This window comes from Ursus arctos, unplaced genomic scaffold, assembly GCF_023065955.2.
Source record: "Ursus arctos isolate Adak ecotype North America unplaced genomic scaffold, UrsArc2.0 scaffold_23, whole genome shotgun sequence".
Classification (NCBI taxonomy): Eukaryota; Metazoa; Chordata; class Mammalia; order Carnivora; family Ursidae; genus Ursus; species Ursus arctos.
The window spans coordinates 46,631,608-46,651,057 of record NW_026622908.1 but is presented as its reverse complement, the minus strand read 5'-3'; the positions used below and the strand labels follow the sequence as shown (position 1 = coordinate 46,651,057).

Genomic DNA, 19,450 nt, shown 5'->3' with positions numbered 1-19,450 from the left:
GAGCTGTGGGTCCACAGGGTTACGAAACGCTTGAGTCATCGCCAACCTTTCCCCCTTGTGCGCTCACGGGAGAAACCAGATAAGCACCTGCTTTTCGAAGCCTTTATCTCCACCACTGGGATTTGCAGATCTGCTGTCACAACACCGTTACCCCAAACACTGAGGGCAGGTGCGGACGGAGTGCGGGCCATGCCCCCTTCTGTGACTTGCAGCTTTTTTTCCTTAGTCGACTCGGACCTGGTGTCTGTCAGCAAAACAGCAAGATTCCAAGCGAGGGCCTCCCGGTGCTGTCCTGGGGGCACGCGCCTGGCCTGGGGCACGTCCGCATCGGGACCCAGAGCCTTCCGGGGAGCCATGCACGCCCCGGGCCACACCACGATGAAACGGGGCGAGGGGAGGTATAGGGACCCCCGCTCACGGCCACCGCCCCAGGCTGGCCCTCTGCACCTTGCTTCCCGTACGGTCCCCGCAGAAGGGGACGCGGCGAGGTGCCTAGCCCGGGGCAGCGCATTGCTTGGCTCCGCTCCCTTCACACGGAGCAGTGGCTATGAAGGTGGGCACGCGGGGCGCTAGGACGGCGGGGCAGTGACTCTCCCAGCTGCAGGCGGGGGACACTCAGGGCCCATCTTTCCACCCCACGGGGCTGCCCTGGGGTCGAGCGCAGGGCCTGGGTGGGTGTGCGGGGCCCCGGGGCGTGCGTGTCTGTGTTGTGGTAAACACACATGTTCACCGTTCCCAGGGACACACTCAGGTGCACCCACCACACCCCTGTAGTTCCAGAGCCCCCGTCCCCCGAAGGAAAGCCCCTTAACCATGGGCAGCTGCCCTCCATTCCTCCCCCCCAGCCCCTCACACCCACTAATCTCTCGTTTTACGGAGTTGTGGGAAGTGCACATACCGTACGATTTATCAGAACTGTGTCTCGGGGCACAACTCAGGGCACGAAGGACATTCACGTTGTGCAACCGTCCCCACCGCCCGTCTCCAGAACTTTCCATCTTCCCAAACAGAGGCTCTGTCCCCGTGATGAGACCCTGACCCCCAGCCCCACCCCCAGCCCTGGGGCCCGCTGCGCCACTTTCTTTTTTAAGAAATTCTGTTCATTTAACCTGAAAAAACAAAGCAGGGCACTCGTTTCTCTCCCCTCCCGGCCCCAGCGGCCCCCCCAGCAACCACGGAGACCACGAGCTTAGTGTCACGTGTATGTTTACAGCCCACGTGCAAGTGAGAGCTGGTGACTTATGCCACTTACCACCATGCCCGCGCGCCCGTCCGCGCTGTGGACGGCAGGGAGGTATTGCACCGCGTGCGCCACACCCCGTCCTCACGCGCTCGCCCGTCCGTGGACCGCTGGGCTCTGCTCACGGACGGTGCTCAGTCATGCCGCCGTGCGTGCGGGGTGCCAGGCATCTTCTGGATTCGTAGTTTTGGATCTTTGGGGTGAATACCCAGTGGTGTGATTGCTGGGTCGTGGACCATAGGGCGGCTCTCCTTCTGAGGACCCTCCGTGCTGCTGCAGAGCGGCCGTACCCGCCTGCGTTCCCACCGGCCGTGTAAGAGGAAGGGTCCCCTCTCTCTGCACCCTCGCCAACACCTGGCTTTGTGCATGTGTTTGACTCCAGCCAACCTGGCCCATGTGAGGTGCTGTCTCATCGCGGCTTTGAGCTGTATCCCTGACGACGAGTGACGTGGGCCATCTTTTCCTGTGTCTGCTGATCACTTGTACGTCTTCTCCGGAGAAACATCTACTCAGATTCTTCACCTATATTTTAATTGGGTTCTTGCTTTGGAACCGTGTTCTTAAAAATCATTCTAAGTAACACAAACAACACCTCTGTGAGCCCCCCCGCCTCCCGCCCTGCCACCAGCAAGACCCACAGGAAGAGCCCAGGATTGGCCTGGACTGAGATTCTGGGGATGACCCGGGTGGGGGGGGACTAGTCGGACGCTCGGTTCCCCAGTGCCCCCGTGAAGCCGACCACAGCCGGGAAGCGGCCTTCCTTTGTCTGTGTGACAGTGGCCGGGGTAGGAAGGGTCCCTTTGTCCGTCCGGTTTGACTGTGGTCTCAGTGAGATCCTGGTCACGAGCGCAGCTTCTCTCCTTGTATCTTCGGGGCAGAGCTCAGGGCCGCGCTCTCACCACCCCAGCCTCCTGGCCTGCATCCTTGACCCGGGTGCACACCCAGGGTCATGCCGGCACCACGCGGAGCTGGCCGAGAGGGCCTCCGGGCTGGCTCTGTCATCGCTGCCGGAGTCAAGTGGCTTCCACTGTGTGGTGCATAGGGCTCCCGGGGCGGGGCTGAGATGGACTGAGAAGGGCATGAGGACCCGGAGTGGGGTCGTGGGGGGGGGGGCACCAGGAGCATCCCAGGCACAGAGCACTGGGGAGCTGGGGTTGGGGCAACACCTTCGGTACAGGGATGCCTTGGGTTAGTGGAAGGCTCTCAGGATAGGCAGGGGGCCACACACCCTGACCTTACTGTGTGGACAGTGAGGAGGGATTGCAGTAGCTTGAGCAGAGGGCCTGGGGGAGGTAACAGCTGTTGGCAGGCTCTGGGGGGAGCTTGAGGCCCCTTTAGTTCACCTTTGGGCTTGCTTAGGGCCTGGTATGCAGAGACAGATGACCCTTGGGCCTGCTCCTGCCAAGGTGGGGACAACTCAGGGCACAGAGGGTGGCCAGGTGGGGGGGTCACCCTTCCTGGGCCTGGGCCTCTGAGGCTGGAAGCTGGCCTTCCTCAGGCTGGAACCAGGAAGAGGGGGCCCTGCCCTCTTGTGAGTCAGCTGTGGACTGGGTGCTGTCCCTGAATTAGAGGTGGCACCACAGATGTTGGGGGGTCCGCCCTCCTGCAGGCCCCCTACCACCCCCGGCCCCCAGTCTCCACAAGTGGATGGTCAAGCCCCGTGCAGCCTCCAGCCTGGGGTGGCTAAGGCACCGCCTGTGAAAACATCCCAGGGCCCCTGCTGGCCTGGAGCTGTGGCCTAGCCCGTCCAGCCCTCCTGAGCCCGGGTCAGTGGACAGGTGGCTTCAAGAGAGCAGCAGGCCAGGCTGGCCGAGAAATCTGCTCCTGGGAGTGCGTGAGCCGCAGGGAGCCCCCGGAGGTCCCGGCAAGCAGCCCTGAGGTCTGAGGCCCTGGCTGTGGCCTTGACCCTGAGTGCCACCCCCCCAGCACTAGAGGCTGCTGGTGGCGGAGGTCATTTTGTCTCTGAGTGAACATCCATCCTCGCTGTCTCAGGCCTCCGGACAGTAAAGGGCTCTTTCCTGTCCTTCCCAGCGTGCCGGCAGCGTGGTGTCCGTGAGCTCGGCCCCGCCTGGGTCTGGGCCTCGCTCGGACACCGCGAGCGCCCCATGCAGCCAGCCTGCCGCCAGCCGGGCCTCATGCTGCCGTCCAGACTCAACAGGATTTGAGGATTAGTGTTGTCTTAAATTATTCCTACACCTGAGCCCTGCAGAGGGGAGTCCAAGTTCTCGGCCCTCCGGCCCTGGGAGGACAGGGGTCGCTCTGAGCTGCGGACCAGGCTCTCCCGACGTGTGAGAGCAAGATAATTCGAAGGGTGGGGGAGACACGGCCATTCCTAATAGTACTTATTTTGAGGTGTTTTTAATAAGACGTGTCTAGTATTTAAATCTACTTAGGACACAACTGAAGAGAGTATTTAAATCACCAGCACATACACCAAAATAAGAACAGAAACCACAAGGTGACGAGCCGGCTGGTAAGTGGGCAAGCGGGGCTGGGGTGGAGGCTCAAAGGAACGGCTCCTTTGGGGACACCTGGTGGCCAGGTGAGCCCTCGTCCACGAAGATGCCAGTGTCCTCCGCTTTGGGAACACGGAGGGTGGCAGCTCTGTGGCCCTTCTCATGGTGGCCAAACACTGGACCCCAGACCGCCCCCTCCATTCCCCGTGAGCACCTCACTGACCACAGGCTCACCGCGTGCCCCCACCCGGCAGGGCCAGGTTCTCGGGGAACACCGCTCTCGGCCTGCTCATTGGTTTGTTCACGCATTGTGTTCATTCACGCAGGAGATCCACGTGGCCCTGGGGCTGAGGAGGGGCTGGGCGGCGATCGGGGCCCTGGCCCTGGTGGGATCGGTCAGCGGGCTCCCCTGGCGGGAGGACAGAGATGGGGCAGGAGTCCCCCGCCAGGGCCAGACTCCAGGGGCCGGCGGGAGGCCAGTGTGGCCTCTTCCCTCAGCAGCGCCCTCGGGGTGGGTCCGTGCTGGACCAAGTGTCAGAGTCTCTTCCTTTAAAAGGCTGAGTGATGTTCCCTTGTATGTGTGAACCCCATTCTGTTCAGGGTTCCTTGAGATTCCACGGGAATTTAAGATAAGTTGGAGAAGAAGTCATCGGGGTTTTGGGAGAGATGGTGTCGCATCTGTCGGTCACTCTGGGTGGTGGTGGCCTCTCTGCCTCGTGCGGTCCAGGAACACCGGGCACGTCTGCCCTTGTGCGTCTCCTTCGGTTTCTCGGCACAGTATTTTCCAGTTTATTTAGGCCTCCTTAGTTAACTCACAAATGTTTTATTCGTTGTTGGTGGGAAGAGCACAACTGATGTGTGCTTGCTGACTTTGTACCCAGGCTTGCGGAGTTCTGGGAGGATCTGACAGGTGCGTGTGCGTGTGCATGTGCGTGTGCATGTGTGTGCGGAATCTATGGAGTCTTCCACGCATAAGGTCGTATCCCCTGTGAGCAGTGGTCGTCTTACTTTTCCTTTCCAATCTGGACACCTTTTCTCTCTTCTCCTCGTCTGCTTGCTCCGGCTGGGGCGTGGAGCCGGGGTTGCGCGGGGTCGCACGGGTGGCAGGGATGAGCGTTCTTGCCTCGTTCCCGCTCGTGGAGGAAACACATCCCGTCTTACCTGTCCTGCCGTCACTGGCGTGCTGCTCCCTGGGGGGTTTTCAGATGCGGCATGTCTCACGCACAGGTGGTCTCCTTGTAGTCCTGACTTGTTCGCTGTTTTCAACACAAGGCGGTGTGGCATTTTGTCACACACTTTTTCGCATCCACGGAGGTCACACGTGTCTTTCCCCCCTTCGTTTTGTGAATGCCCTGTGTTCTATTGATTGATTTTCTGATGCCAAACCATCCCTGCATTTCAAACGTAGATCCCGCGTGGTCCTAGTGTGGGATCTCTCTAACACGCCCTGGAAGCGGCTCGGATTCCGGTCTGGGCCCCTCTGTTCTTCCAGGAGCTTCCTCTGGCTTTGGCATCGGGGGAATGCTGGCCTCATGGGACGAGTTAGAAAGTGTTCCTCCTCTTCAGGTTTGGGGAAAATTTTGAGAAAGATTGGAATTAGTTCTTCTCTGAATGCTTGGTAGAGTTCCCCGGTGAAGCCTCAGGTCCACAGCTTCTCTCCGATGGGAGAGTTTTGATCTCTGGGTCAGTCCCCTTGCTATAGGTCTGTTAAGGGCTCCTTTTGCTCCTGCGTCATCTTGGTAGATTTGTCTGTAGGAACCTGTCCACTTCAACTGGGTTGTCTGGTTTCCCTTTGAACTTGGCTCTTGCACCGTCTGTCCTCGTTTGTCCACCCATCCACCTGGCCGCCCTGCGTCCACTGCCTGTCCGTCCCCCATAGCCTGGACGTGAGCCCCCGGTGCTCTGGCTTCCCCTCCTCGAGGTAGCCTGATTGCAGCCTGACATGGGGAACAGTCCTTGCCAGGGCCCTGGCTGTGGAAGGAGCCTGCAGCGACCCCCCCGCTTGTGCCCACACCCCACTGCCCTAAGCGCTCTTGCATCTGGGCCCCAGCAAAGGCTGCCAAGTGTCTCTGCATACTGTGTCCTTGGTGGCATGGTGGCTGTGAAGTGAAAGAGGGACCATCCCACAAGGATGGATGTTCCCCAACGCCCAAATTAGGGAGTCTGGCCTGAGCTCCGGGGGCTCAGTGGTTCACATGGGGGCTGGCTGGAGAATGTGGGCCCCGGGGCACCATGTGTCTCAGGGCCAGGCGAGAACACGAGATGTCCTGGAGGACATCCTTGCTGTGGACATCCCTTTGGGCCTGCTTGGGCCCTGCTCTGAAGAGCAGCAGGTGTCTGCTGGCAGCGGACGTGGCCTTGGGCCCTGGCCCGTGCCGGTGGACCAGGTGGTAGGCCCCATCCACCCTGCCGAGCAGGGCCCGGGCCAGCTGCTCTTGGGGGCGTCTCTCGTGGAGGCCCCCCGCTCACTCCCCTCTGCCCTGCAGGAGATTGTCCTGGTGGTGTTCTTCGGGACAGAGTACGTGGTCCGCCTCTGGTCGGCAGGCTGCCGCAGCAAGTACGTGGGCATCTGGGGGAGGCTGCGCTTTGCCCGGAAGCCCATCTCCATCATCGGTGAGTCCTGCTTGCCCCCAGGGGAGCTTCACCCCCTGGGCTGGGCACCCTCCCCAGGAAGGGGGATCCTGCAGGGTGGGTCCCCATCATGAGCCCCAGCAGGCAGAGTCCTCCTGAGGCCATGGGGTGGACCCCCTGAGCCCTGCAGCGTAGGACGCAGCCTCAGACGCCGCTCGCACAGCCAGGCTTGGTCGTGCTCAGCACAGCGTGGTGGGGGGGTGGGGATCTGCTGCTCCAGCGGCCTGGGAGTGGGGCTGGGAGGTGGGCCAGGTGGGCCTGGGTGTGCCTGAGACAGAAGGCTGGTCTTCCCATCCGAGTGGCCCTGTCCTTCTGACCGCCAGGCTCCTTCCCCTGAGCCAGCGGCCTGGCTGGTGACGTGCCACCCCTTCCCCCAGACCTCATCGTGGTCCTGGCCTCCATGGTTGTCCTCTGCGTGGGCTCCAAAGGGCAGGTGTTTGCCACCTCAGCCATCAGGTACACCTGGGCTACAAGCCGTCCCAGCTGGGGTGCGAGAGCCCGGGGCAGCGTGCTGGGGGAGGGGCACAGGTCGGGGCCCACACTGAGTTAGGCTGCCTGCTGGGAGACCCAGCAAGGGCACGTCCAGGACTTGGGCTGTGACCTAACCTTTTGGGGACCTCAGTTTGCTCATCTGTGCGCTGGGGTGATCCCAGGGCCTCCCCAGAAGCTGGTGTGCAGGTCTGGCTGGGTCCCACCCCTGTGTCTGAGGAGGGGGCGGGTGGGAGGGCCGGGGGCGAGCTGGGGGCAGGGCCACAGAGGCGTCTCCCCCGCAGGGGCATCCGCTTCCTCCAGATCCTGAGGATGCTGCACGTGGACCGTCAGGGCGGTACCTGGAGGCTGCTCGGCTCCGTGGTCTTCATCCACCGCCAGGTGGGTGGTCTGCGTGGGGCGCCGGGGACGAGGGGGGAAGCGCAGGGTGCGATGTCTGCCGGGCAGGCCATGCGGCCATGCTCCCTCCAGCTGGGGGATGGGAAGCCAGGGCAGAGAGAGGGCAGGAGTGTGGGACGAGGAAGAGGCTGGCAGAGGCTCAGAGATCTAAATGCCACAGATGCAAACCGTCCCACGAGGGTGAGGCACGTCGCCACAGTTCTCGGGGCAGAGCCGTGGCACTGGCCAGCAGGGAGAGGGGTGAAGGTGCACCGTCCTGAAGCCCAGTGCAGGCATGGGAGCCAGGCGGGAACTCACGGAGAACCGTCGGCGGAACCCGGGGCTAGTGCGGCCCCGCCCATGACGTCTGCCCAGAGCATCCTGCCGGAACCCGGAGCCCGGGGACGCCAGGAGCGCTCCGCTGACGCGCCCTCTGCCCGCTCTGCCCCCAGGAGCTCATCACCACCTTGTATATCGGCTTCCTGGGCCTCATCTTCTCCTCCTACTTCGTGTACCTGGCAGAGAAGGACGCCGTGAACGAGTCGGGCCAAGTGGAGTTTGGCAGCTACGCGGATGCCCTGTGGTGGGGGGTGGTAAGTGGGGACAGGTGCCCTGGGCAGTGGTGGGGCCGAGGACGCTGGGTTCTGGAGCCCCATGGTGGACCCTTTATGCTCCGCGGATGCTGTCGGGAGGTTCTCGATGTCTTGGAGCTGGTGTGACGGGCGTGTGACGGGGCGATGGGGCATGTGCAGGCGCTGGGAGCTCCTGGCTGCCCCCAGCTGGGCCCTGCGTGGCCGACCCAGGGCGCCAGCCGTCTTTGCCATGGCCGCGTGGGGAGGGTGGGGCCTGGCGGGGGCCTGCCTGTCCCGGAGGGTCTGTGCTGGCCCCAGGGGCATCCCCGTGCCGAGAAGCATGACGTCAAATAGCGAACAACCCAGGAGATGACAGGCGGGGGTCCTTGCGAGAAAGGAAGAGCGCTCCCCTATTCTGGCTGTGCACCAAGCCTGCAGATGCCATAGCTGGGTCCTGCCCAGAGACGTGCGGGTTCCCCCCTGGGGCCCCGAGGCTCCCCTGGCTGTGGAGATGGGCTCCTTAAGCACAGAACGGTGGGGCCCAGCACCCAGTGCCCCGGCTTTACTCGCAAGCATGGGCTGGGTGGCTTGGGCTCCCTGAGCTGCCAGTCTGCGGGAGAGGTGAACGTAAGGTGGGGGGGTTCCCAGTAGGCCAGGCTTGCGGGGACGGGAGACATTGCTCTGAGGATCACTCATTGCTGTGGACAGCCAGGCATGGCCTCCGCCAGCCACCCGTGCCCCGAGTCCTGCCCGTGTCCTTGGCGTGTGTGCCCGTGGAGCAACTGTTCAGGGCATGAAGGGTGCCCTTAGCACACCCTCCACCCATGACTGGGCCTCATTCTGGACCTTTAAGCTCAGGGTGGCTGCTAGCTTCACCACCCCTGGGGGTCAGGACCCAGCCTGGGAACAGCGTGAGCAAGGCCCTGCCGCAGCCCGGGATGGGTGCCTGCTGTGGGGCGGCACAGCGGTGTGGGCCACAGGCCAGGCCCTCACACGCCCCACCGTTCCCGTGGGGACAGTGCCGTCCCCCTTCAGAGTGCTCTGGGGTGCAAACAGCCAGCGCTCCAGGAGGGTCTAGGACAGAGCCGGGAACAGTGGGGCCAGGAGCGGCATAGCCGGTGACAGCTGGTGAACAGTGGCTCCCGTTACAGGCTGAGCGTGGCTGAGCAGGGAGCCCCGTAGAGCTCGGGGTGGGGCAACTGATATCCGGGCTCGTTAGGGTGAGGGGCTGCCTGGGACGGGAGCAGGTCCTGGGCTGCATGAGCTGTGGTGAGGCCTTGGGGGCAGCACAGGGTCTGAGGGGCGTTGGGCAGGGGGCAATAGCCATGTCTGTCCCCAGTCTTTTCCCTTCCAGAAGAAGTGGGCCTTGCTCTCTCCTGGGGCTCCCCACGCTCCTCCAGAAAGGAGGCCCGACCCAGTTTGTCCAGGTGGTGGGAAGCCTCGCTGTGACCCCCCCCAGGTGGCACATGCCCCTGTTGTGTCTGTGTCTCGCGCCTGTGAAGCCAAGCACACAGGGAGGGCCCAGGTGTTGGCGAGCCTGCGTGCTTTCTGGAAGCTTCCAGTGTGCCAGGCTGCTTGAGGAAGGGAAGGACATGCTGCCCAGCTCTGGTGTGGGGAAGGCCCCAGTTCCGGCCTCTGTGCGCCCCTGTCGGCCAGGTGTGGCAGGCCCTGGCAGGTCAGGATGGGAGGGCTCAGCCCCTGGCAGGGAGCTCAGCCGGTGGTGGGTGGAGGGGCCGAGTCCTGGTGACGGGCCCATGTGGGGACAGGCTGCCCAGAACCAGGAGGAAGTGTGTGGGTGATCGCCTGAGGCCCGGCTGATAAGCGGTGCCCAGCCTTGGCGCTGCCCTCCCCCTCCGAGGCTGCTCCCCTGCCCCCAGCCCTCGGCAGAGCAGTGCCCCCACTCCCACACCTGTGCAAACATCCGCCCGCCAGCCGGGAAAACGGCCCCTTTGTGCCCAGCTTGGCACCGGTGCCCCAGCCCTCGCCGTCAGCTGCAGCCCCAGCCTCGGCCACCGCGGGCCCTGGCCTGGCCATTGTTCCTGCCAGGCCCTGCGCCTCTGGGCCGCCCCGGGCCCCCCGCCCCCCGGGGCTCTGGGGCAAACGGCTCCCATTCATAGCCGCGGCTGCCCCGCAGCTGTCCGGGCAGGAGCGGCCCCCAAGGCTTGAGTTATGGGCTGTGTTCCTGGCGCGTCTCGGACAAACAGAGCTCAAGAAATGCAAGACGGGGCTGGCCCTGATTGGGGCTTTTAAGCTAGTTTGGTGATTTGCAACTGCGCCCAGCCACTGCTCCCTGCCCGTTCCCCGTATCCCGGCTCCGTTTACCTCTCGTGGGAGGGGGCACTGGTCCCGAGGTTCCCTGTCTGGGGCAGACAGATGAGGGGGTGCTGCCCTGGGACACCCAAGGATGGGGGGGCAATGAAGGCTGCATGCCGGGCCATTTCTGGTCTCCACACTGGGTCCCCCCGGGCTTTACCTGCACTCCCCACGCCCCTCACCCCACAGGCCTGGGCTGGGGGGGCGCAGCCAGAAGTCAGGCCGGCTTCCCAGAGATGTGCAGGACAGACCCGAAAATAGGGCGTCTGGGCCACCGGGAGGTGAGAAGGGCCATCCCCTGCATGGGGAGCTGGTACGCAGATGCCCTCAAGCCTGTCTGGGCTGGGGGTGCCCCGGGGTGGCCCTAGGTGTCCTCAGCATCTGGGCTCAGCCGTGTTTGTTGTATGGATGAATAAGTGAGTTCGAGAGCTGCAGCACTGGGCACAGTGGGGGCATCCGTCGAAGTCCCACAGACGGAGGCACTTCAGACAAGAACGACGCATTCTCTCGCAGTTCTGGAGACCAGAAGTCCGAGATGAAAGCATGGGCAGGGCCGCGCTCCCTCCGGAGGCTCCAGGGGAGGGCTCTTCCTGCCTCTTCCAGCTTTTCCGGGGCTTTGGGCGTCCCTGGCTTTGTGGCCACATCTTCTGTCTCTTATAAGGACACTTGTCTTTGGTTTAGAGCCTGCCCGGGTAGACCGGGATGATCTCCACATGAGATCTCCCCGTAACACCTCGACAGAGGCCCTGTTTCCAAATAAGCTCATATTCTGAGGGTCTGAGCGGACATGAAACTTGGGGGGACACTATTTAGCCCAGGATGGCGGTGTCCTGGCCAGACTTCACGAGAAGCCCCCCCTTCTCAAGTCTCAGTTCTAGGTCGCCTAGCAAGGGTGTCCGCTCAGTGGCTGAGTGTCTCCTCCTGTCCCCCCAACCCGGGTGGTGACGCCTGACGCTGGCGTGAGGGCTCACCCCCCCCCCCCAAGTGTGGCGCCCCATGCCTGGCTGCTGAGGTGTTTGGGGAGGATTTAAGACTTTTTTCTTCGCCCTTGGAACAAAATGCGTTTGTTTGTGTTAAAGTTTGAGTGGAGGGAAAAGCCGTTTTTGCAAACACGGGCTCCTCTGTTTAGCGCCCGGGGGTCTCTCAAATCAGGAGGCCGCTGGGCTGTTTACCCCCTGCATCTAAATTTAGTCTTTAGAGCGAACACGCTGGAAGCCTTTCCCTGCATTTCAGCCGCCATTTAGAGTAGAGCTTGATTCCTGTTCACCCTGTCCTCAGCCGGCGGCTCTAGAAGGGTCTAGCCTCCGGGGCTGGCCGGCCTCCTGGCTGGGTGAGGTCAGCTGGGTCTGGGGGCTGAGTGAGGTCCTGGGTGAGGACAGGACCCCCCAGACATGCACATGGAAGCCTGTCGGCACCGCCGAGAGCACGGGGGCAGTGTCAGGACCTCATCTGAAGCCCGGGAGTGGCAGGCCAGGCCCCCACCCCAGCACTCAGACACACCCCCCCCCTCCCCGTTCCAGGGCTTTCTCCACCTGGAGCTGTCTGCAAGGCCTGCGAGTGCTGTGTGGCTGAGAGCCAAGGTCCGCAGGAGCCCAGGCTTGGGCCTGTAGACCGTCAGTGTGGGGCAGGACTGGGGGCTCTGGGAGCCTGGCCGAGAGCGTGCCCGGAGGAAGGGCCCTTGCAGTAGGTTTTGCAGGATGTAGGAGCCCAAAAGCTGAGTGCGTTGTCTCACACATCCTGCCCAGGGGCTGATACCTGGGGGGGAAGGGGGTTCTTCTATGACTTGGCAGGCCCAGGGAGGGTAGGAGGCAGGGTTGATTTCTTCTGGGCTGGGGGTTCAGCTCATGTCAGTGAGCGTAAGAACTTTCCAGCTTCCGTCCCGTAGAAAGAAACACGGTCAGCATCAGGGAACACTGTGAGACAGGAATCCGTATGACACTGTGGCCAGGAGCGTGGGGGTGGAGCCCGGTGAGGAACCGCATCCCGGCTCCGCCACCCACTGCCTGCGTGGCCCGCACAGGTTACCTGACCTCTCTGGGCCCATTTGTAAACTGGGTATGAAACAAGGACCCACGCCCACAAATCGATGGAGAAGTAAAGTCAGCAAGGACATGGAAGCCTGGACCCCAGGCGCCCAGAGAGAGGCAGCAAAGGCTGGCTGTAAATCGTGCGGGGGCCCTTGCCGGCCAGAGGTCTCTGGCCGTTTCCTAAAGCCAGACACTTGTGTCTCACCCATAGCAGGCTGACTCACACTAAAGTGTTTACGGCTGCCATAGTCCAATCACACCCCTGAGCCCTTCTGGTTTTGAGAGTCTTGCTCTGCCCCTGACCAGCTCCCCACTTCCAGCACCTTCCTCACAGAGTGGCCCCTGTGGTACATGTGTTTTGGCCCCTGCTGAACCACAAGGACCTCGTGTTTCTGAGCCCCATCCTGAGGGCCCAGGCAAGGCCAGCCACAGGGAAGGGGCTTCTGGGTGACTCATCAGGCAGGGTGGTGGAGAAGAGGGGCAGACCACAGCATCCACCTCCAGGGACGTCAACTCAGCAGCACCGTTGAACTGGCTCTGGGGCCAGTGAGCACGTGGTCGGTCCACTCCTCAGTCTCCCCATCTGTACAATGGGGAGGCCTCGGGCTGGCGTGGGGCTCGCCGAGGGGCTCACCGAGGGGACGGCAGGCCCAGGAAGGCAGCAGAAGTTTCTGCGGCCATGAGGACTCTCCTTGGACCTGAGGTCCTCTTGGCGAGGCCGGCTCTTGGCGGAAGGCCTATTTCTGTGCAGATGTGACGTTGGGGCATCGCTGTGGTCCTGCTCACAGGTGCTCGCACAGGTGCGACGAGGTGGCGGGCAGCCCCGGTCCTGTGCTCTCAGAGCTTCCGCCGTGGTCTGCACAAGCCGATTGGCTGGGTCCCTGGAGGACCTTCTCTGCCCTGGCAGTCAGGGAGGGCCTCCTGAGGCGGTGACACCTGAGCTGAGACCTCAAGCAGAGTCACCTGGGGCCTAGAGCCCTGCTGCGGGGTGGACACGTCAGCCTCGGTGCGGGGCTCTGGGGCCGTGCCCAGGGGAAGGGAAGAGAGGGGTCCTGGCCTCCCTGCTGTCTATGGTGTGCAGTCTGCATGTCGCATCCGAGTCTGGCTGCCACGCGTGGGCCGACGAGCCACCCTGGGGCAGGGTCTGAGCCTGAGCTTTCTGTGAGTGAGACCACAGACTCACGGAATGAGAGGCTCCAGTCTGCGTGGGTCTGTGTTCAGCGATTTCGTTCTGCCCACGGAAAGGAAGCTAGTTCCTTTCGGGGTGTTTGCTTTCTTTTGACCTGTAGTTTGCCTGCATGGCTGGGCTGTTCCCTGGCCCACACGTGCCAGTGTGTGTCCCCTCTGTGGCTGTTTCCCAAGTGCCTGAGGACCCCTGCCCGTCACAGCCCCCCTCGGCCACCCCCCTGTCCGTGCTTTTCCTCGCCCAGACTGTGTCCTTCTGGCTGCCTCGGGCAGTTTGGTGGCTCGTGGCAGCCTTGGCCTTTGCTCTGGAGTCTTGCCACGTCATGGTGTGGACCAGTGGGTCATGCCTGCTCAGTCACTTACCAGTGGTGAGACCTCATGCACAGTGCCTGCCCCTGAGAGCCTCAGTTTCCCCCTCTGTAAGATGCTCACTCATTCATGATACCATCCCTAGTTTGCCAAGCAGACGCACCACTACGGTGACCCCGTAAGTGTCGACACTGGCACCGCCGTCACACCCACATGTGGACAGACAGCCACGACACCTCCAGATGGGCCGCCCGATGCCCCCAGGCCAGCCACGATTTCTGGGCTGGCCCTCCCATCTCGCTGGAGGCTGGCCTTCCAGAGGCTGCTTTAGAACAAAACAGCAGTGCCAGCTTCTCGGGACAGAAAGTGTGTGTGGTGGGGAATCTAGAAGGTTCTAAAAGGACATGCCTCCTGTCCCTTGAAATGGGAGCAAAGACACAGAGACAAGCACACGCCCCGGTGCCAGCTTCCGGAGGATGAGGATGGCTCGGTCCACCTCCCTCCCGCCTCCATGGCCCCATCCCCGGTGTCACGCATCCGTGGGTTTGCGTGTGAGCTGGTCCGTGTGGGCCGCTGTCTGGTGGCCGGCGCCCAGGGGAGGGCCACAGTGGCTGCACTATGTCTCCCCGTGTTAGAGGGCCCAGGATGTGCAGGTCTGCACCCCGGACCGCCCGGCTGGGGGTGAGCGGTGAACGCAGTGGCTGGAGACCAGCCCTCCCGAGCCGCCTGGTCTGTGATCTCAGGAGAAACAGCAGCTCTGCAGGGATGGGCCTCCGAGAGCCGAGGGACGTCGTGCACGTGACAGCGCGTGTCTGTGATGGTGTGAGAGGCGCGTGTCCTCCATGGGGTGAGGGACGCCTGCCCGGGCACCCCGATGTCCGCCGGCCCGCCACGGGAAGCCCTGGTACCCCAGCTGTTGTGAGGCCGGGGGAATTGGGGGCCTGGTCGGTCTGCTCAGGGAGATGGTCTCGGGGGCCCTGCCCCACCCTGCCCCCCACATTCGCTTCCCCGTCATCAAGGATTTATTTTGATTAAAAGGTTGTATTAGGTATTATTTGTCCTGATGCCTGAGTTTTCGGGGACGCCCCTGGTCCCCGAGGTGGGAGTCCCTCGCTGGTGGCCCTGCCCCTCCCTGGCCCTCCCTGCCCAGCAGCCGCTCTCAACCTTCCTGGTCTCAGGTGCGCTCGCACTCTCAGCTGTCGCTGGGGACCCTGGAGAGCCTCCGCTCGCGTGGGTCGTACCCATCCACGCTTCGCGCTTAGGGAAGAACTGCTGAGGAATTTAAAAACGTTTTCGTGTTCATTTATTGAAGTGGTAACAGACCTGTCCTACGTTTATGTAAATAAAATAACTTTACAAAAATTTCATTTCCTCAAAGAGGGCTGGGTGCAGCCTGCTGCCCTCACCCCGTTGGCAGCCCCAGACCTGCCTTTGCTCCGTGCGCCCGGCCCTCTGCAGGGGCAGCCGGGGGCAGCTGGCGCCCAGGCCTCACACGTGGGGCGCAGGCCATCTGGAGAGGACACCCTGCCGGCGAGAGGGCTCCAGGCTTCTCTGGGACCTCCTTATCTGCCAGCTGGCTGTCGGGCTTGCCCCTGTCCCCGGGGTGGTCCGGCGCCACCCTGCAGGCCCCCGTGCCACGGTCCGGGTGTGCACGGCCTGTGTGTGCACGTGTGCGTGGCCCAAGGGGAAGTGGGCCCGAGGGAGCCTGGAGTGGTTGGGCTCGATGTGGGCCCCGGCCCTTCCTTACGCGCCCTCGTTGTGTGAGAGACGCACACGTGTGTGCCATGCTGCTGCCTGAGTGCATCGGGCCGCTGCGTGTGTCCGTGTGCGCGTGCGGCATACCAGCTGCGTGGGAGGCACATCTGTGGGTCCGCACCGGCCTCCAGGGGCTCAGGTGGCCCATTTACAGGACTGGGCTATAGGCCGCCCAGCATGCTCCGTGGGGGTAGGGGGTGTTTCCGAGGGACAGTGACATTGTGGAAGTCCCGGGACCCCATGCAGACACATGGTCAGGCTGCCGTGGTCACGCTGCTGTGGGCTCAGCAGTGGCCGGCCCTGGCTGCCCCCGGTGCTAGAAGCTGAGCGTTTGCCTGGACTCGCCCGTGTGCTGATGGGCTCGTTGGCGCGCCTGCCTCTTCCCCTGCTGTTCCCGCAGGCCAGCATCCGCTCCAGTGGCTCCGAGCGGCCACGTGCGTGTCCCTGCCTGGCTGTAGCTACTGGGTCTCCCCCTCCCTCCATGCTCCACGGCTGGTAGGGTGCACCCACTGGGGTCCTGGGACAGACCGGCAGTAGCTGCCATGGGCCTCAACGCATCCCGTCTGGGCCTTGCCTCCTTCTGGAGTCTGTTCTGTGCCCTGACTCTGTGTCTCCCGTTCCCCGCACTGGCTCCCCGGGGCAGGGGATCGAGGGAAGGCTCCGTGCAGACCTTCCCGGGCCTGCCAGAGGCCATTCTCACCTGGCCTGGACTGTAGGCTCCAGAAGGGAGAAGCCGAGCTGCTCGGAACAGAACCGGCATGACCACAGGGCAGGCAGGTGCTGGCCAGGCTGACCTCCAAAGACAGGAAGCTGCATGGACTCTCTGGGCCACTGTGCCTGCTGCCCCGGCGTGCGGGTGTGAACGTGGGCCCACAAGATGAGTGTTGGGGTGTCTGACGTCTGCTGGCCAGGCTCAGAGCCAACGCCTGCAAAGCCCACGGGCAGCCCCAGGACCCAGAGTCCAGGCAGGCCTGGGCTGGGAGCGTCGGCGCTGAGTGACAGACACACCAGGCTGGGCCCTCCAATCCTGCAGGATGTGACATTCAGGCTCACGCTGGACGCCCCAGGCAGCACACCTCAGATGCAAGCAGGATGGGAGCCTGGGGCGGGGTGGGGCAGCCCCTACACCCATGGTCCCACCTCAAGCTCCGAGGGTCGGCTCCCCCCCACCAAGAAGAAGGCTGGGGCTGCGTCTGGTTCTCTCAGAAGGGCGACTGAGACATCTGGTGCCCGGGGTGGCGTCAGGAAGTGCCGTGTCATCCCTGTCCTCTTGGTCGAGGACCAGCCTTGGTGGGAGCTTCCAGCCTCCTGGGGGCCACCGCACAGCGACGTCAGTGGCCTGGGTGGCAGGACTGCTGTGGGTCAGCGCAGGCGGCGGAGCAGGGAGTCTGGCCTCGGCGCCCAGCCCCTGTGCACACCTGGGCCTCGCTCCCTGTATGGCGTCGGCTTCGGGAGACCACGACCATCCACTGGGCGGAAGCTCCGTGTCGGCCGCGTGGTGGGTTTCGGCGGGACGGCCGTCCGTCCCGAGCTTCTGGGTCTGACCCCTGCCCCTCTCACAGGTCACGGTCACCACCATCGGCTACGGGGACAAGGTGCCCCAGACGTGGGTCGGGAAGACCATTGCCTCCTGCTTCTCTGTGTTCGCCATCTCCTTCTTTGCGCTCCCAGCGGTAGGTGCTCCATGTCAGGGACATCCCCGCCTCCCGGCAGGGGTCCCCCGAGGAGGGGGCGCACTCACAGAGGTACCCCCACCCTCCCTGCCCCCAGAGCGTCCTTCGCAGCAGGTGTGGGCGGCGGCCAGCCCCCCGGGGTCACAGGGAGGCCCCCATAGCAGCCGCCCCGTGATGGTGGAGGCAGAGTACGCGCCTGCGGAGGCCTGGGCCGGGCCTTGACCTGTTCCTCCCTAGAAATCACGGACCGTGAGGGTTATACCTTCTAGTTCCCTGTGTGTGTGCGTAGGTGCGTGTGTCCGTGTGTCCGTGTGTCCAGGTGGGAGTGGGCGTGCGTGACATGTCACTCACTACGGGCACAAGTATGGATTCTGTGTACGTGTCACACACGCACGTGTGTGTGTGTGAGTGTGTGCGCGCATGCATGCGTACGATTGATCCCCTCTGTGGACAGGGAACTCCCTTCCTGACGAGCTGGTCCCGTCCATCCCATTGGCAATCCCAGGGACGCAGCCACAGACCCTCGGGCGGGGCTACCTTCTGCCCCAGCCAGTAACTCGGCGCCCACCCCGTCCCCCCAGCACCTGCCCTGTCCCCCCAGGTGCCCATGTCCCACGGGCCGGGCCAGGCAGTGGCTGCCTGCATGGACATGAGCCCTGGTCTCTCCTCCTTCCCAGGGGATTCTCGGCTCCGGGTTTGCCCTAAAGGTCCAGCAGAAGCAGAGACAGAAGCACTTCAACAGGCAGATCCCGGCCGCAGCCTCGCTCATTCAGGTGATGGCGCCTGCCGTTGTCACGTCCAGCCTCGCGTCTGCGGGGAAGCCCCAGCTGGTGTCCGTTCTGAGATCGCCGAGCTGCTCTCGGCCGTGATGCTCAGGGCGGGTCCCTCCGGCGTGGGGATGGGGCAATGCAGCAGCACAGACGTGCACACCCACTGCCGTGCCTTCTCCTGGGAAACGTGGGCATGCCGACGGGGCGGGTATGGGAGCGCCCAGCTCCGTCCCTAGAGGGTCCTGCGGGGCAGACCGGGGGACAAGGATGTGCCCTGGCCAGTCCTGGAGTGGGGGCTCTTTTCATGGGCCCCTCACCTCCCGGCCACAGCAGCCAGCCTTTGGCATCTTGCTCCTTGTCCTCCTTCCGTGGCCACCCCCCTGCTCTGCCCTGGAGCAGGTCTGGCAGGGAAAAGGGAAGGGTCCCCATATGGCCATCCCCCAGTGGGGCTGGGGCTCTGCTTGTGCAGTATGGGCACCTTCTGGGTGTTCCCGGCACCCCCACGGGGCTTGGACTCCCTGGTGACTGCAGGTGGGACTGGCGAGCTGATAGCATGGCCACGCCCTGGATTCCGGGGCCCCTCAGTGCAGCCCAGGGCTGCTGCGACGAGGCCTGGGGGCGGAGGAGACAGAGCCTAAGAGCAGTGGGGAACCGGGGGGGGGGGGTGAGCCCCTGGACACTCTGCTCTGTGACCTAGGGCTCTTGGAACACACCAGAGGATGGCTTCATCCTTTTAATGCAAACAAGGACTCAGGCAGAAAATTGTTTGAAAACCGGGTCCCAGAGGGTCCGGGGGCAGAGGAGTGAGCACGAGCAGGCCCGGGGCTCACCTGAGGCATGTCTGGGCGGGGGTCCTGGGGCATAGGCATTGTCGGTGTCCAGCCGTGGATGTGGGGCCCTCTGCCCAGGAGGGCAGCTACCCCCAGCGCTGGAGGCCCCCCCAGGGTCGGGCTGGGGTCACCCCCGTGGCCTTATCTCCTGTGCCCTCTGCCCCGGGCAGGGCCCCGTGAGGGGCGCCAGCTATCAGGCGCTGTCCCGCCTGGGAGCCACGGCTCAGCCCTGGCTCCCCCTCGTCCCTCTGAAGCCCTTCCGGAACCCACCGTCTGGGGCCTGGATGGCGTACCTGGATGGGAAGGAAATAGCAGGGGCCATAAAGCTGAGGGGCTGGGCCCCCTCAGGCCTGGTTTTACGGCCCCACAGCCTTCGCCTTTCGGGGAGACCATAAATCAGGCCGTAAAACCAGCCCCGGCCGCTGCGGGCAGACTGCCGGTGGGAGGGGAGCACGGTGGATTCTTCGCCGAGCCTTGTGCCTTGGGGGCGAGCCCCCTGCAAAGGCCGTGCTCAGGTGGTGCCCGCTGCGGGATGACTGGGGCCCGGGGAGGCAGGAAGTGGCTGGCGAAACATTCGTGGGCAGGACGCGTGCCTGCTGCTAGGGAAAGTGGGGCGTGGAGGGGCCAGGCCCGTGGCCTTTCCCGTGCACAGCATGAGGGCTGCCATGTCCGTCCAGGTCCCCACCGTGGGTGGTGTCACAGCCCCCGGGAACCCTGCCAGCCCCCGCCAGCAGCAAGACCCCCAGGCTGCGTCCTCTCTGAGGCTCCTGGCACCCCTCCTGTCCCCCACTGCCCACCCAGACGTGGTGTGTCTGCCTCTCA

General features: G+C 63.8%; 1 protein-coding gene across 1 annotated transcript in view; it reads left to right on the top strand.

The window, feature by feature from the left end:
• KCNQ1 (potassium voltage-gated channel subfamily Q member 1) overlaps positions 1-19,450 on the top strand; it is a 250,657-nt gene that overhangs the window by 75,287 nt on the left and 155,920 nt on the right. Inside the window, exons 3-8 of the mRNA XM_057317211.1 lie at positions 6,183-6,309; positions 6,705-6,783; positions 7,101-7,197; positions 7,647-7,787; positions 16,918-17,028; positions 17,706-17,801. Coding sequence (XP_057173194.1) covers positions 6,183-6,309; positions 6,705-6,783; positions 7,101-7,197; positions 7,647-7,787; positions 16,918-17,028; positions 17,706-17,801 — 651 coding nt within the window. The remainder of the gene's footprint in view (positions 1-6,182; positions 6,310-6,704; positions 6,784-7,100; positions 7,198-7,646; positions 7,788-16,917; positions 17,029-17,705; positions 17,802-19,450) is intronic.